Genomic DNA, 16,320 nt, shown 5'->3' with positions numbered 1-16,320 from the left:
CTCTCCCTCCCTCTACTTCTCCCTGTCTTTCCATCTCTAACTTTCAAATAAAATTTTTTTTTTTACAGGCAGAGTGGACAGTGAGAGAGACAGAGAGAAAGGTCTTCCTTTTGCCATTGGTTCACCCTCCAATGGCTGCCGTGGCCAGCATGCTGCGGCCAGCGCACCGCGCTGATCCGAAGGCAGGAGCCAGGTGCTTCTCCTGGTCTCCCATGGGGTGCAGGGCCCAAGCACCTGGGCCATCCTCCACTGCCTTCCCGGGCCACAGCAGAGAGCTGGCCTGGAAGAGGGGCAACCGGGACAGAATCCGGTGCCCTGACTGGGACTAGAACCCCGTGTGCCGGTGCCGCTAGGCGGAGGATTAGCCTATTGAGCCGCGGCGACGGCCAAATAAATCTTTTAAAAAGGCCAAAGGCTGACAATAATTGAAAAACTCCTTTCTGCTTACAAGTTGAAAAAAAAAAAACATTTTTGAAACCACCATTCTCTAAAGAAACATTTCCACAATAATTATCATTTCTTGTTATTGTTGATATTTTGATGATAGTACAAAGTTTAACTGGGATTTTTTTTTTCTGGATTTCTCCATATCAAGTTAGGCTAGAGTATTTTTGTAACTGAATACAGTCAAATAAATGAAGCAAATAGATCATCTGGATTCTATCGGAATCCTCTCTGCCTCCCATTGTGTGAAAGCAACCTTACTGTGTTACTGCGACGGTTGATTTTGGTCTTGGGAAATGGTCTCCTGGAATTGATGCCTACTTACCTCCATGGATGGTCCTTTTCACCTACTTTTTGAAAAACCCACTTATAAATCCCAGGCTATCTGCCTCAAATTTTAAAGTTTTAAGCATTATCACAGTCATAATAACAACCTCTGTAAGCATTTATTGTAGGTCATGTGTGTGCTACTTTCTTTCACAGACTGTCATATCATTTAATCATCATACAACCAGCTACGACTGTTTCCATTTTATAGATGATATTGTGCTTGTTAATTTGATGAAGATTACAAAAGTGGCAGCAGAGTCAGGATTTGAATCCAAAGCTGTTGCGCGCTCTGCCTTCATACCACGTCATAGATGTCTGTTGGCATTTATCTCCTGAAACAAATAGAAAACCCATGGGATGATCATTTTTCTCATTGGTGTGGCTGTCCCATCCTTTTGTACCTTGCTTTCAGACAGACCCTTGGAGAAACTTCTGGTCAGTTAAAGTCCATTTCTTCTTCTGCTACCTCTTTTTCATTTTTCCTCATTGAGGTAAGTTTATCTATTTCTCCTTTTTTGTAGCTAACCCTCTTAGTTCTCCCTGTGAAGTTGTATTTTCCGTACAACTCTTATTCATTCTATCCTCTCTATTCTTCGGACATAATTTATATTTCAGTGTTCTGAAGAGCTGGACAGTGCTTCCAATGGAGGCTTAAACAGTGATTTTATTTGAAAACTATTACCAATGAAGATGTGATGAGGGAGGAAAGATGGAGAAAAGAGGGTCAGCAGACATGATGTTATAATTATTGGAGGAGGTCTTCATACACTGGAAAGCCTCAGAAAATTTGCAACATAATGGAATGATCCTAAAGAATAGAATACTTATACTGAATTTCCAGAAATACTGATACTGAATGGAATGCCAGGTTGTATGATGGTATAACTAGTTCCCACCCTATTCTAAAACATGGAATGTTACTTGCAAAGGGATCATAGATATTTTTATATAATGTTATCATAATGGCTGGCATTTGTTATGAGTTTGATATATGCAAGACAATGTTTAAGCAATTAATACATAATTTGTATATGTCACAGACAGTTATCATATCACTGAATTCTAATAGACTAGCGTGCTTTCCCAGATCATATTTTGGGGCCCTGCCTTTCAGGGAATTTCATGGACCTAATAAGATTGTCTTGCTAAAACTCATGCAGCCATCTAAACTGATATGTTAATGTCAGTGGTTGATGAATTAAGGGCAGAGACTTGATCTGACGATGGCCTCTGAAGGTGGGACTGATGGGAGGTCTCTGGGTCCTAGGGGCATGTCCTTGGATGGTGGTGAGACATTTGATTACTTCAGTTCATGTTTAGCCTGGGTTCTCACTCTTCTTCCTGGCCTGCCATATGATCATTGCATTCTGCACCTGTTGTGACCAGCCTCATCAGATGCTGGACCATAGGGCCACCCAGACCTGTAACCTTGACTGTAAGCCGAAATGATTCTTTTATTTCCAAAGAAGCTTTTCACAGGTATTTTAAAGTAGCAAAAAGGGAATTAATACATGTGACATTATTTGAAAGATATCAGCAATGAAGATGGGATGGATGAGGAGGGGGGAAAAGAGAGCTGATGGGCATCATGTTATAATTATCAGGAGTAGCCTTCTTCATACTCACTGTAATTCCTAAGAAAGTCTGCAAAATGATAGGACCCTAAACAGAATAAGTTCACTGAATTTCCACAAATATTTTGATTGATAGAATGGGAGGATGTATGATGGTATAACTACTTCCCATTCTATTCCAAAACTCAGAATGTTAGTTGTGAAGAGATCATAGAGATGTTTTTGTGTAATATCATAATGGCTGACATTTATCATGAGCTTGCTATATGCAAGACATTATTAGCACTTAACTGTTGTATGACATATCTAATTTACATATTATCAAATAATTTACTTCTAGCAGATATCCACTTTGCATATAAAAAACCAAGGCATAGAAAGAGTAGAGTACTCTCCCCAGGGTTGGTAACTGGGTTCTGAGCATTCAGGCAAGCAGTTCAGTGCATAACTCGGGACATGGGAGGTGTGAGCCAGATATTTCAGAAAAGGAGGAGTGAAGACACTTCCAGAGAGGGGAGAAGTTGTTGTATAACTTCAGATATTTATAATCACAGTCTGTTTTAAATGAAACGTAAGAGGATTTCTCACCTTATAGCAAGCACTTTCTGCTAATTGCCAGTATCCTTTCTGCTCATCAGTCTGTGAGTGTGCGTGAGGACAGAGCTATGCTTTCTTTTGCCATCCTCACAGGATTAAATATAGTGACTGTAGATAGTTGGTGCTTCACATGTAATTGTTGAGTTAATGATGAAATTCCTAGGGCATAGTAAAATATACATATTCTACTCTGTTCTCCTAGTTAGCGTCCTCAAGGCCTGTTTCATGTCCTTATTCCTAAGGCTGTATATGAAAGGGTTCAGCATAGGTGTGACTACTGTGTAGATGACAGTGATCACACGATCCTTTGTCACTGAGTAGGTGGATGAGGGGCGAATATAGACAGATATTATGGTACCATAGAACAGTGCCACAACTGTGAGATGGGACCCACAGGTGGAGAAGACCTTGTACCTGCCTCCACCTGAAGGAACCCTGAGAACAGCACGCGTTATGTGGACGTAAGAGATGATAATGAAGATAAAAGGACTCATGATTACAAAGGAACCCTCCGTGAAGGCCAGAAGCTCATTGACGGAGGTGTCAGAACAGGAGAGCGTTAGCAGTGGCTGAACATCACAAAAGAAGTGGTGGATGATCTTGGGCCCACAGAAGGAGAGGCGGGCCATGAGAATTGTGTGGGTGAGTGAGTGGAGGTGGGACACCATCCAGGATGCTACCACCAGCAGAAGACAGCGCCTGGGGCTCATCGTCGAGGTGTAATGTAGTGGGTTGCAGATGGCTACGTAGCGGTCAACGGCCATGGCAGCCAGGAGGAAGCTGTCAGTGATTCCAAAGGCCACAAAGAAATACATCTGGGTGATGCACTGGGGAAAGAGGATGGTCTTTTTCTGTGCTAGCATGTTCACTAACATCTGTGGCACAATGACAGTAGTAAAGCAGATGTCAACCAAGGACAGGTTGGCAAGGAGGAAGTACATGGGAGTGTGGAGGCGGACATCCCCCCGTATGGCTGCAATGATGACTGAGTTGCCAACCACATTGACCAGGTACATGGCCAGGAAGGTAGCAAAGAGCCACACCTGTTGTTTGGGGTCAGTAGTCAGTCCTAGAAGGAGGAATTCGGTCATGCGGCTCTGGTTTCCTCTTGGCATTGCAGTCCTGTGGACAAAAAGAATTAGGAAAAAACATTAGGTGTGTGTCCTGGCCTGCGTCTTCAATCTTACAGTTTGTACACTGTATAGGAGGAGCCGTTCATGTAGACTGCCATACATGTAGTCTGTGATGCAGCTTCACAGGATTGGTGATGACACACTCTGATTTCACTTGCAACTTTGCAACCGGCTAATTACATGAACTTGAATAAGGTTCTCTTGTTAGTTGTCCAAAAGACAAAACTTGTAATACCCAGGTTCTTAGGCTGTTTTGAGGACAGGTATTCAGAAAATAATCATTTTGTTCAACTTCTGAAAGTGTTGTCTGTGATACATTTTCCTCCCCTTGGTCTCATTTACTGTTCTGTGGAGCATCAGCCTCCACCTGATGCTTCTGGCCAGATATCTCTCCCTCTCCCTCCCCCTCTCTCCCTCTCTCTCCCTCTCCCTCCCTCTCTCTCCCTCCCTGTCCCCCTCCCTCCCTCCCTCCCTCCCTCTCTCCCTCTCTCCCTCTCTCCTTTTCCCTCTACATAAGGAAATATTCTCCTTACAGAAATGACATACCGTTTGTAGAGATTATATTCCTGTATTGGAACTCTCTTGGAAGGAATGAACCTTTGTCATGCATTTAGGAGTTTGATTGTGGGCAGAAAGGCCAGACTAGGAGTGACTGGGACCTGGAAATTTGACATATCCATCGGGGTGTGGAATTGTCTAGGGAAGGTGGGAGATTGAAGAACTATTTCTAGCAAGGGGACCCTATTTCCCAGCACGGGGCCCTGGTTTTCAGGCAGGTGGGTAATGTGAAGGAGGACACAGAGGAACCAAGAAAGGCTGCCGTTATAGGCAAGAGTGCAAGAGCTGGTAGGATAGGAAGTGGAAATGTGAGAAGGTAATAGCATTACAGCATAGCATCCTGAGAGAGGTGAATGATAAAGTGCTGAGCTTTAGGAATTGGTTCCTTATCCCCACCAAAGGCGAGAACCAAGGAGACTAAGCCAAGGCTCAGTCCTGGTGGGACCTGAGGCACCCAGTCCTTTATCTACCAAGATGGGTACTTGGCTGAAATGGAGCAAGACCATAAACCACCAGGGTATACAGTTAGAGCAGGTCAGCCACCAATTGCATTAAAATTGAGATCAGAGAAGAAAAGACCTTACACTCTTCATGTGTACTCACCTAGGGGCAGGACTGGCTTTGGAGAAAAGAGCAGCAATAAGAACTTAGGAATGGTGGTCAAGTAATCCCAGATCGATGAGGGAAGTGTTAGAGAAACTGGTTTTGAATTAGAGAAAGTCTGCATTCTGTACCCCCTGAGTCTCCTCACCTTCTTTGACAATGAGTCAAAAGCAAATCTAAGTAGTAATGGTGGGTTTTTCATGTGCAGTGATCTTGAGTTAAATTCACTGCCCAGCTTGGGGGACTCCACACCACTTCACCTTTGACTACTTCAATAAGCATTGCGTTGTAGCATTGTTTCCAGAAGCCTCTCCTTTCTGTCTGAGATGCTTGGTACTTGGTCCAAGTTGAGTTCTTCCAGAAAGGGGCCACTAAGTGTGGGCAACATCTGGAGAGGTGCATGAGGAAAGCCCTGAGTCCAAGTTGGTTTTGCTCCCTACCTGCTGTTTCCAGTGCCTTGTGTGGTTCCTGACACGTGGTGGGTGCGTCATGCATGTTGGCTGATAGACTGAAGCAGCTTTGTCGCCTTTGCAAGACTTTGTGTTTTGTATCAGTAACTGGAAGAGCAGTCTCTTAGGGTTAGGGAGCCAACAGGAAAAGTTCATGATTTGTCCCAGAAGATTTGGGTTCTAGTTCTGGTTCAGATAGTCACTAACTATTTACCCTTAAAGGGAAAGTCTCATGTTTCCATTTTTTTTTTTCTCATCTGAAAAAGAGAGAAAGCAAAGTGTCATCTCTAGAGGCTCACTGTGGATTCCAAATAGGTCTTATGTTTGAAAAATGTTGAGATCCACAGTGTGCTGTACCAATGCTACTTACATAAGTAACAATACTTTCTGTTAGCATTCTCTACCTGTGTGTGTGCAGCTGAAAACTAGCAGGGAGGGACTCTAGAAGAAGCCAGGCGGAGGGTACAGGGGTTGGTGCGTTTGAAGTGATTGAAATAGTCGCTGCAAGAAGGGCAGGTGGCGCAGTGCAGAGGGTGAAGGAGAAGCAGGGTCTGGAACTAGGACACACTGGGCTCGCCTGGAACTAGAGGGCTAAAAGCAAGGAGCTGGCAAAGCTGCTCTGCTTTCTTGAGTCTCCACAGAATGATTCTGTTTCTTTCTCTTCCAGCTTCTGGAGAATGGATTTCTTGTCTAGTGTGCCCCGTTGTCCCTGTTTAAATCCAGGAACGTTAGGGGACTTCTCATGCTGCCATCTGTCTGGATCTTTTTAAAAAAATAATTTTGATGTATTTGAAAGGGAGAGAGACAGAGACAGAGACAGAGACAAAGGGAGATACATATATACAGAGATAGCTTCCATCCATTGGTTCATGCCCCAAATGCTCACAATAGCCAGATCTGGGCCAGGCCAAAGCCATGAGCCCAGAACTCATCTGGGCCTTGCCATGTGGGTGACAGAGATCTAACTATTTGAACCATCAGATGCTGCCTCCCAAGAGGCACATTAGCAGGAGGCTGGAATCAGAGGCACAGCTGGAATTCCAACCCAGGCACTCTGCTGTGGGATGCAGGCATCCCTTGTGGCATCTGAACTACTATACCAAACGTCTGCCCTTGGTTCTCCTCTTTTGCTTTCTTCTTCCATATTTGAAGTTCCTGTGATAAACACTTGAAGATTATGTGTTGGAATGGGTGGGTGCAATTGCATGTACGTGGAGATAAGGTGGCAGTCCAGTCCCCCTGAGAGTAAGGCATACTTTTAAACAAAAGAAGAAAAATGAAGAAAACAAAAGATATATTTCAAAAATTGCCATGCAGCTCTGAATGTTGATGCTCAAGCTGACTGTGGCTGGGGTGGGGAGAAGAAGGAGTTCAATGCACATTGCAGTTGCGATTTTCATGAGTACTGCATGATGACTAAGACAGAGGACTCTCAGGACAGCCTTTCAAGTGCTGTTCCTGCCTTACACTATCACTGTGGTTTTAAGGGGGAAATTATTTGAACTTGAAGTTTTAGTTTCTCATTTGGAAAACAGGAATGACAATTGTACCTGCTTCATAGGGCAGGTGTGAGAATTAAAAGAACCTGATGCCTATAGAACACTTAGTAGAGTGGCTATGATAAATAGGCCTTCAGTAAGTGTTAGCCGTTATATGCTATATAATGAGATTAGTTTACGGATTTGTACATAGAATCATCCCTCAGTATTAATAGGAGTTTGGTTCCAGGACCCCTGTGGATACCCGAATTCGCAGATGCTCATGTCCCTTAGAAAATAAGGCATAGGATCTGCATATAACCAATGGAATCCTCCTGTATGCTTCAAATAATTTCTATGTTCCTGATACTGTCTAATAGAGAGTAAATGTTATATAGGTAGTTGTCATGCTATATTGCTTAGGGAAAGGCATGGAAAAAAAGTCTGTATATGTTTGGTACAGACATAATTTTTTTTCTTAAATATTTTAGACCCACAGTTGGTTGAGTTTGTGTGGGGGGGAACTCAAAGATGCAAATGAGTGACTGCACGAGGGGTTGCCTGTTGTAGATGCTGAACCCTTTTCATGAAGAAACCTAATCAGACTTGAAGTTCTAGGAAGGTCCCAAGCTAGCACAGCCGCAGCGATGCCGGGTGAATTACCAGTAGAAAGCATAAATCTGAGGGAAGACACAGAAGCTTTGAGGATCCCCTGGGAATCCGGGATCTATCTAATCTGCGAGTCTGTGCGGGGGCCTATGTGTGAATGTCTGGGAGGGAGAGTAGCTGGGTGGGGGCTGTCAGGGGATACCCTGGGGAAAAGGTGGGCCTTTTCCTGCCCACATCCTTTGCTCAGGGCAGTCAAGGCTGATTGTCCAGTTCAGGAATCGGCAGCACCAGACTTGATCACCGCTGTTGGAAGAACAAGGCGGAGGCAGCTCCAAAGGCCTGCTGAGGCGAGGCCTAGGAAAGCTGTGGTGGGCTGCTTGGCTTTGCCCTCAGGCCTGCACGGGCTGCTGCCTTACAGCCTGCGAGCTCGCTCTTCACAGGGGTGCTGCTCCCTAAGTGTCTGCAGGAGGTAGAGACCCAGGACCATTCTGCGGTGCCCTGCCGCCTACTGCTTCCCTCTCCTTAAACTCATCGGAGCGGACGCCGACTTTTCCTTAGTGTTTCACACGTTACCAGAAAGAACGTTGTATGCTTAGAGAACACAGTTCCACAGCAAGATCCTCACTCACCAAGTAGGCAAAATCTTAAAGACAACAAACCAAGTGACATGACATTTGAAACACGATAGTTGGGACAGATGAATAATTTAAACATGATAAAAATGCACATGTATTTCATGTAATCCAAAATTTAAAATAAATTAAAATAACTCAACATTATAAGAATTATTTAAAATACAGATTTTCATCCATTATTTTTAGCAGTAGATATTTCTCATTTTCATGCAGATCTGTGTATTTTGTGCTGCATAGTACTACAGGCAGTGCTGGGAAGAAATAACTAAAATATTTAAAATAAGTTAATTTTTAATATGAAAATAAACATGATAAATTCATATAAGACATAAAGGAAAAATATTAGAAATGCAAAGTAAGAAAAAATAAAAGTATTATAAAATTAAGATATTGAAATAAAGATGTAATATGATAAACAGCATGATGAATCTACCTAAAGGAGTTAATGAGTTAAAAGTTCAGGTTGACGATCTCTCTCAGAAGGAGGCAAGAAGGAGGAAGAGGGAGAATATTAAATAAAAGCTAAAAGGCATAAAAATAAGGTAGAAGTACCACATTTGGGCAATAATAATTCTAGAAGGAGAGAATAATAGTAAAATGAAGAATCAAAATATTTGAATATTCAAGATAAATTTCTCAAAATTAAAGAAAAATAAAATATCTCAAATTGAAACTGCTCATAAGCAGCCAAACATGGCCAAGGAAAGTCCTCATCTGCACACAACACAGTGAGATTTGAAAAATCCTGAACTGAGGGAACATTCTAAAATCTTTAAAAGAGCAAAGACAGATCACCCACAACGGAGGAAGACTCACAGTGTTGGCCACCTTAAAAGCAAAATTGGATGTAAGAACCCAGTGAACTAATATTTATAAAGTATAGAAGTAAAACAGCTTAAAATTACAATTTTATTTTATCCAGCCAAATTGTAACTCAAATCTGGGAGCCTGACATAGGTATTATCAGGCAAATAAGCCTCAAAACACTTGTTACAAAAGATCAGGGTTGAACCAAAGATGGAGAGGAAGGAGGAGGAAAGGTGGGAGGGTGGGGTGGAAAGTATCACTGTGTTCCTAAGTCTGTGTTTATGAATTATATGAACTTGTTTACCTTAAATAAAAGAATTAAAAAATGGAAAGTAAGCATGATAAAATATTTTAACAGAATGAATTTTTGTAAAAATAAAGAATGGAAAATGAGAACATGTCCATTACAATTAAAATGTTAGAAACCAAACAATCTATTACTAAAGAATCTAGTTAAAAATAAAACCATAAACAAAGTTAAGAGAAGTATCAAATCATCAAATCTGTATTTGGGCTAAAACAGTGTATACAAGGAAAATTTTTATAACTTTAAATAATTGGTTAGAAATAAAATAAAAACAAATTAGCAAATCTTTATTTTTTTGGACAGGCAGAGTGGACAGAGAGAGAGACCGAGAGAAAGGTCTTCCTTTTTCTGTTGGTTCACTCCACAATGGCTGCTGCGGCCAGCGCGCTGATCCGAAGCCAGGTGCTTCTCCTGGTCTCCCATGCGGGTGCAGGACCCAAGCACTTGGGCCATCCTCCACTGCACTCCCGGGTCACAGCAGAGAGCTGGCCTGGAAGAGGGGCAACCGGGACAGAATCCGGCGCCCCGACTGAGACAAGAACCCCGGGGTGCCGGTGCTGCAGGCAGAGGATTAGCCTATTGAGCCACGGTGCCGGCCAAATTAGCAAATATTTAAATAGGACATTGTTAAAAGAGTGCCAGAACAGTCCAAAGGAACAAATAAACTAGTGGAATATTGCACTGTAGGGAGATCATAGTTAATAATAATATAGGTTTCAAAATTGTTAAAACGGATTTTTAACATTCTCACCACAAAAATTTTATAAACTGGTGAGGTGATGGATGCATTAATAATCTTTTTATAATCTAATCTTTTGGGGCTGGTGTTATGGTGTCATGGGTAAGATCGCTGCCTACAGTGCCTACATCCCAAATGGGCACCAGTTTAAGTCCTGGCTGTTCCACTTCTGGTCCAGCTCCCTGCTGATGTGCCTGGGAAAACAGCAGAGGATGGCCCAAATGCTTGGGCTCCTGAAACCATCGCGATCTGGAACAAGCTCCTGACTCCTGGCTTCAGAATGGCCCTGCTCTGGTTGTTGTGGCCATCTGGGGAGGGCACCAGTGGGTGGAAGACCTTTACGTTTCTCTCTGTAACTCTGCCTTTCAAATAAAAAATAAATCTCTCTATAGTTATACAGAGCTCAACTATAAAATACACAGTTATCTTTCAATTCAAATAAGAGGAGAACTAGAATAAGAATACATAATGTAAGTGGTTTTCAAAATAAATATAAAATGACAAAAAAGGGAAAAAAATGAACAGCAAAATTCAATGACCCATAATACAACTAAAAACAACAAAAATAATTTTATCTTGACCTCCAGGTCAGGAAAAAACCCAAGAAAATAAAATTATGTGTTCATTTTTGTCAGCCAATATGATGCAAAATTCCAAATAAAGCAATAAAAAAATCTAATACATCATTAAAAGAATACATCACATATATGTTTGTCCCAGTAAAACAAGGATGGCTTAACATTGAAAATGTTCATTAGTATACTTCTCCACATTAATAAAGGAAAATATAATTTTAGTTCAAGTAGAACAATCTTTTTCCAAAGTTCAATATCTGTTTATAATTCATTTTGTTTAGAGAATATTCTTAATTTGGCAAAAGCTATGTATACCAAAACCCTACAGCATACATTATAGTAAGTGGAGAAACCTTGGTGCATTCCCTTTAAGATAAGAAACAGCTTTGAATGCCCATTGTCACTATAACATTAAATGGTTAACATTAAAAGTAAAGAAAAAAGAAGCAGATGGAGGGTAAATTATATAAGATTTCATTATTTAAGGACAAAAGGATAATCTTGGAAAAGAACAGAATCAATTCATAAACTATTAGAACCAATAAGAGTTCAACAAGGTTGCTGGATACATACCAACTTAAAAATAAATTCAATAGCATTTCTCCAATGAAAAATAACCAATAATATATAATAAGATACTATTCATTGTTTCAGCAAAAACTCTAAAGCAGTAGGAATTAATTTACCTAGGAATACACAACACTAAGATATTGAAACATTTTAAAGTCTAACAAAGGATGTACCCCTAGATCAGGATAAATGGAGAGAAATTCCATCTTGGAATAAGTAGTATTATAAACACTTATTTCCCATTTAATCTATACATTTAGTTCAAATTCAATTGAAAGAACTTGGAGTTTTTTGAAATTTTTGATAAATTTATGCCCAAATCTACATGTAACAATAAAGACCTGGAAATAGCCAAGTTAGACTTTAAATGAAGAGAAATAAGAAGGCACTTGTCTTTTCTGACGTTAAGACTAATGAAAGTTCATACTACTCTGACACAGTAGAGTTTTGATACAAAAAAACAGAAAAGACAAAAGACCAATTGGAAAGCTAACATGCAGGTCAGAGAGTGACCTACAATTTATACAAGAACTTATGCCGGCGCCGCGGCTCACTAGGCTAATCCTCCGCCTTGCGGCGCCGACACACCGGGTTCTAGTCCCGGTCGGGGCGCCGGATTCTGTCCCGGTTGCTCCTCTTCCAGGCCAGCTCTCTGCTGTGGCCAGGGAGTGCAGTGGAGGATGGCCCAAGTCCTTGGGCCCTGCACCCCATGGGAGACCAGGATAAGCACCTGGCTCCTGCCATCGGATCAGCGCGGTGCGCCGCGGCGGCCATTGGAGGGTGAACCAACGGCAAAGGAAGACCTTTCTCTCTGTCTCTCTCTCTCTCACTGTCCACTCTGCCTGTCAAAAACAAAAAAAACAAAAAAACAAAAAACTTAATACAGGGGGCCAGTGCTGTGGTGTAGCTAGTAAAGCCGCTGCCTGCAGTGCCAGTTTGAGTCCTGGCTGCTCCACTTCCCATCCGGTTCTCTTCTATGGCCTGGGAAAGCAGTGGAACATGGCCCATGTGCTTGGGCCATGGGAGACCCAGAAGGAATTCCTGGCTCCTGGCTTCGGAGGGCACAGCTCCAGCCACTGCGGCCAACTGGGGAGTGAACCAGCGGATGGAAGATCCCCACCCTGCCTCTCCTTCTCTCTCTAACTTTCAAATAAAGTAATAATAAAAAATACAGGAAAATGGTGACACTATAAAGTTAATTAAAAGTAGATTTTAGTGAAGAATAAGAATGGGAATAGGAGAGGGAGTAGGAAGAATGGGGAGAGTGCAGGTGGGAGGGAGGGCAGAGTGGAAAGAATCACTATGTTCCTAAATTTGTATATATGACATGCATGAAGTTTGTATACCTTAAATAAAATGTTTCTACTTAATACCATTGGTTGAACTCATTAATTAACACACAGTTATTCTTATTATTAGGTGCTTAAATTTAACTGAAAAGTGATCCCTGTTAAATTGAGTGGGAATAAGGGGGAAGAGATGTATAGTTCGGCACATGCTCACTCGGACTTACCCCTAATGGTAGAGCTAGAAATGTGCCAGAGGATTCCAATTCAGTCCCATCAAGGTAGCATGTACCAATGCCATCTTACTTGTTCAAGTGACCAGTTTAAGTTCATAATTGATCATGATAGGATTAAGTGTCAAAGGGATTACATAAATAAGATCAGTGTCTGCGAATAACAATTGATAGAATTAAAAAGGAGAGGATGATGCTACATGGTTAGCAGGATACACAGCAGACTCATAGAATAGCAAATGCCCTCAACGGCACTCTGGCCTCAGAATTGGCCCTTAAGGCATTCAGATCCATCTAAAAGCCCATGAGAGTTTCTCAGGCATGGAAAGCCAAGACACTGTGGCAAAAAAAAAAAAAAAAAAAAAAAAAAAAAAAAAAAAAAAAAAAAAAAAACAAAACCTAAATGAAAATCTCTGTGAGATCCCACTGGGAAGAATGGGCCATCAAAGAAGGCAGTACCTTTCTCTGAAGGGAGGAGAGAACTTCCACTTTGAATATGGCCTTGTCTAAACAAGATCGGAGTTGGTGACCTCAAGAGGCTTCCATAGCCTTGGCAGCTCATGACAAGAGCCCTGGGTGGTTACTGACATCATAAATGAAAATGTCAATTGTTAAATCAACAACGGGAGTCACTGTGCACCTGCTCCCCATGTAAGACCTCTGTCCATAATGTGTTGTACTATGTGAATTAACGGTAAAACTACTACCCAAACAGTACTCTATACTTTGTGTGTCTTTGTGGATGCAGTCTGTTGAAATCTCTACTTAGTATATACTAAGCTGATCTTTTGTATGTAGAGATAATTGAAAATGAATTGTGATGAAGAATGGGATGGGAGAGGGAGTGGGAGATGGGATGGCTGCGGGTGGGAGGGAGGTTATGGGGGGAAAGCCGCTATAATTCAAAAGTCGTACTTTGTAATTTATATTTGTTAAATAAAATTTAAAAGAAAAAGAAAAAAACACCAATGGGGAAAGAAAGGGATGTTAGGGAGTCTTGGAAAAACTGTCCTGTCCTATTGAAGATAACCAAAGAGAATTGCCGTATGACACACCTACAAAGGTACAGTCCTGAGGGATTATGGCCTTATATGTGACACGTGAAACTCTAAGGTAAATAGGAAAAAAAATCAAAGAATTTCATTGAGTTAGGAGGGAAAGAACTTAAAACTCTCAACATTCAAAAAAAGCTAAAAGAGAAAATTTAAATTGATTACACCATAAGTTAAGTGAAATAAACAGACACATGAAAGACTGGGAGATGATATTTGCAATGTTCAGCAGAGGTGCTATTAGCTACAATATGCAATCATCACTTTCATGCCAGAAATGAAAATATCAGAAACCTGATAGAAGAATGTGCAAGAAAACAAAATAACCTTGTCAGTGTATGAAGAGGTGTTCAAATTCCTTAATCATCAGGTAAATGAAGAACCATATTTCATTTTTCAAGTGTTGGCTCAGTCAACAGAAAGGGGAGTGAGGACAGATGTCGGCAGGGTGGGGACATGGGCTCATTGTGCACTGTCTGTGGAATGGAGACTGATGCAATACTCTTAAGTACAACTGCCTGGCATGGCTAACATTCCCTGAGTGGTGCTCAAGTATTTCCTTATAGAATATAAAGTCGTGAGGGACAGATTTATCTTTGTAAATCCTGGGTTGTTGGGGGTGGAGTGATCTTAGAACTTGCTTATTTCATAGGTTTCTAACTTGTGTTCCCTGGGAGACTTAGGGATCACCCAAGAAAGGTTGGAAGGCTGAATAGAAAGAGCTACAGGTCTCCTGTGGTCAGAGAAGTCCTGCTACTTATGCATTTTATGTTGAATAAGTACATAAGAAGTAGTATGAAACAGTAGTTGAAAATAACATTTTCATTCAAATAGGGGAACTGTTGAGGCCCAGACATATATCAAACCAGGTCATCAGCTGGAAGTGGTATGACGACCCAGGCCTTAGCAAGAGTTCATTCCCTGAAAACTCTTTCTTATGTATCAGCTCTTGGTCCATGTGACTCTGAAGTTCATAGGTTGAAGTGAGGCATAGAATTTGAAGCTGTGCTCAGGAGACCTGGCTTTGGGGACAACTGGGAGTCATGCTGGGCCAACAGAGCTAGATTCTATCTGTCAGCATGAGGACAGCTACAACTATTTCTCTTAAAATGCAGAACCTCTTCCCATGGGGTCTCACCTACCAGTAACCAATCATTCTGTTGTCATGTCAGCGGAGGAGAAGCTGAGGAGTGTGGTGACTGTGGCATCAGAAGCAGAGGCAGTGTGCTTAACATTTAGGAAGATGACCTACTGATGTCATACAAAATAATTTCTCAGTTTCTAGCATTCTATAATTGGAGGACCTGCATATAGTGATGGGATGAAAGATAACAGTTACTTACTCAGAATGCTGACCTCCAGGGTAGCCAGTCAAGGTTCCAGGCATCTTCCCCTCTACCTCATTGGCCATGGTGGTTAGGGGAGGAACTGGGACTTGGGGCACAGGTAGACTTCTCCTATCAGGCAAGGCAAGACCTGGGCTTCCTGTGGGAGGTAGCAGGATTCTTTACACCCAAAGAGTTCTGTGGATGTTTCTGGAACCTCAGCCACTCTCCTTTCTTCCTTTAGGGTAGCAATCTTTCCACATAGCCTCAGGTATGAGGAGCATGTGGCTTTTTTCCATCCCCAGTTATCTTCCCTGGCTCCTTCAGGTTTCATCAAATGGTGAGTAGGGGGTGGGGACCTGCAAGGAGGTGATTTCCCATCATGTGTCTTCACCCCAAGGAGACAGGCACTCTATCCACACACACCCCTCCCCAGGGAGCTCATTAGGGAAGGAGGCTTGGGAGAGCAGTAGAGACCGTGGAACTTCAGGATTGCACAGTCACAGTGGTGAGTTTCTTCAAATCATAGATAATTGGTGTCTTGCTATTATTGTGATTTTTGAAAGAAATTGAGGTAGGCAAGTAGAGAAGGCTTGGGCCTGGGCCTGTCCTAGGATGCTGGGGGGAGGATACATGATGCCATAGTAAGGGTCCTGTGAGTGAAGATTCCCAGGCTCTAGCCATGAGTAGCTATTGTATGGGGAAAACTCTTTTTTATTAAAGGATTTGTTTATTTCTTTGAAAGACATGGTGATGTGGTGGTGGTGGGCAGAGCAGCAAAGAGATAGTCCAGCCTGGTTCACTCCTTAAACAGCTACAACAGCCCGGTTGGGCCAGGCCGAATCCAGGAGACAGGAACTCCATTTGATCTACACATAGGTGACAGCAGCCCACGTACTTGGGCCATCTTCTGCTTTCCCAGTCACATTAACAGGAAGTTGCATCAGAAGTAGAGCAGCTGGGACTTGAACCACTGCTCTGATATGGAATGCCAGTGGTGCAAAGCAGGGACTTAA

General features: G+C 42.0%; 3 protein-coding genes across 5 annotated transcripts in view; 2 read left to right on the top strand and 1 right to left on the bottom strand.

Moving 5' to 3' along the window:
- Positions 1–16,320, top strand: part of LOC127489783 (olfactory receptor 1L8) — a 277,026-nt gene that overhangs the window by 62,315 nt on the left and 198,391 nt on the right. The gene's annotated exons all lie outside the window — the stretch shown is intronic.
- LOC100345118 (olfactory receptor 1f45-like) overlaps positions 1–16,320 on the top strand; it is a 211,661-nt gene that overhangs the window by 62,369 nt on the left and 132,972 nt on the right. The gene's annotated exons all lie outside the window — the stretch shown is intronic.
- LOC100355405 (olfactory receptor 1L6-like) lies at positions 3,131–4,060 on the bottom strand. The gene has a single exon (XM_089305018.1). The coding sequence runs from the start codon at positions 4,058–4,060 to the stop codon at positions 3,131–3,133; it is 930 nt and encodes a 309-aa protein (XP_089161144.1).

This window comes from Oryctolagus cuniculus, chromosome 1 (assembly GCF_051225735.1).
Source record: "Oryctolagus cuniculus isolate XC-2025 breed Fujian yellow rabbit chromosome 1, ASM5122573v1, whole genome shotgun sequence".
In the NCBI taxonomy this organism is placed as follows: domain Eukaryota; kingdom Metazoa; phylum Chordata; class Mammalia; order Lagomorpha; family Leporidae; genus Oryctolagus; species Oryctolagus cuniculus.
The sequence above is the reverse complement of the archived record's forward strand: the minus strand, read 5'-3'. Positions and strand labels throughout refer to the sequence as shown.

Excerpts from the sequence above, each read along its gene's own strand:
- LOC100355405 (XM_089305018.1), bottom strand. The coding sequence starts at position 4,060 with ATGCCAAGAGGAAACCAGAGCCGCATGACCGAATTCCTCCTTCTAGGA.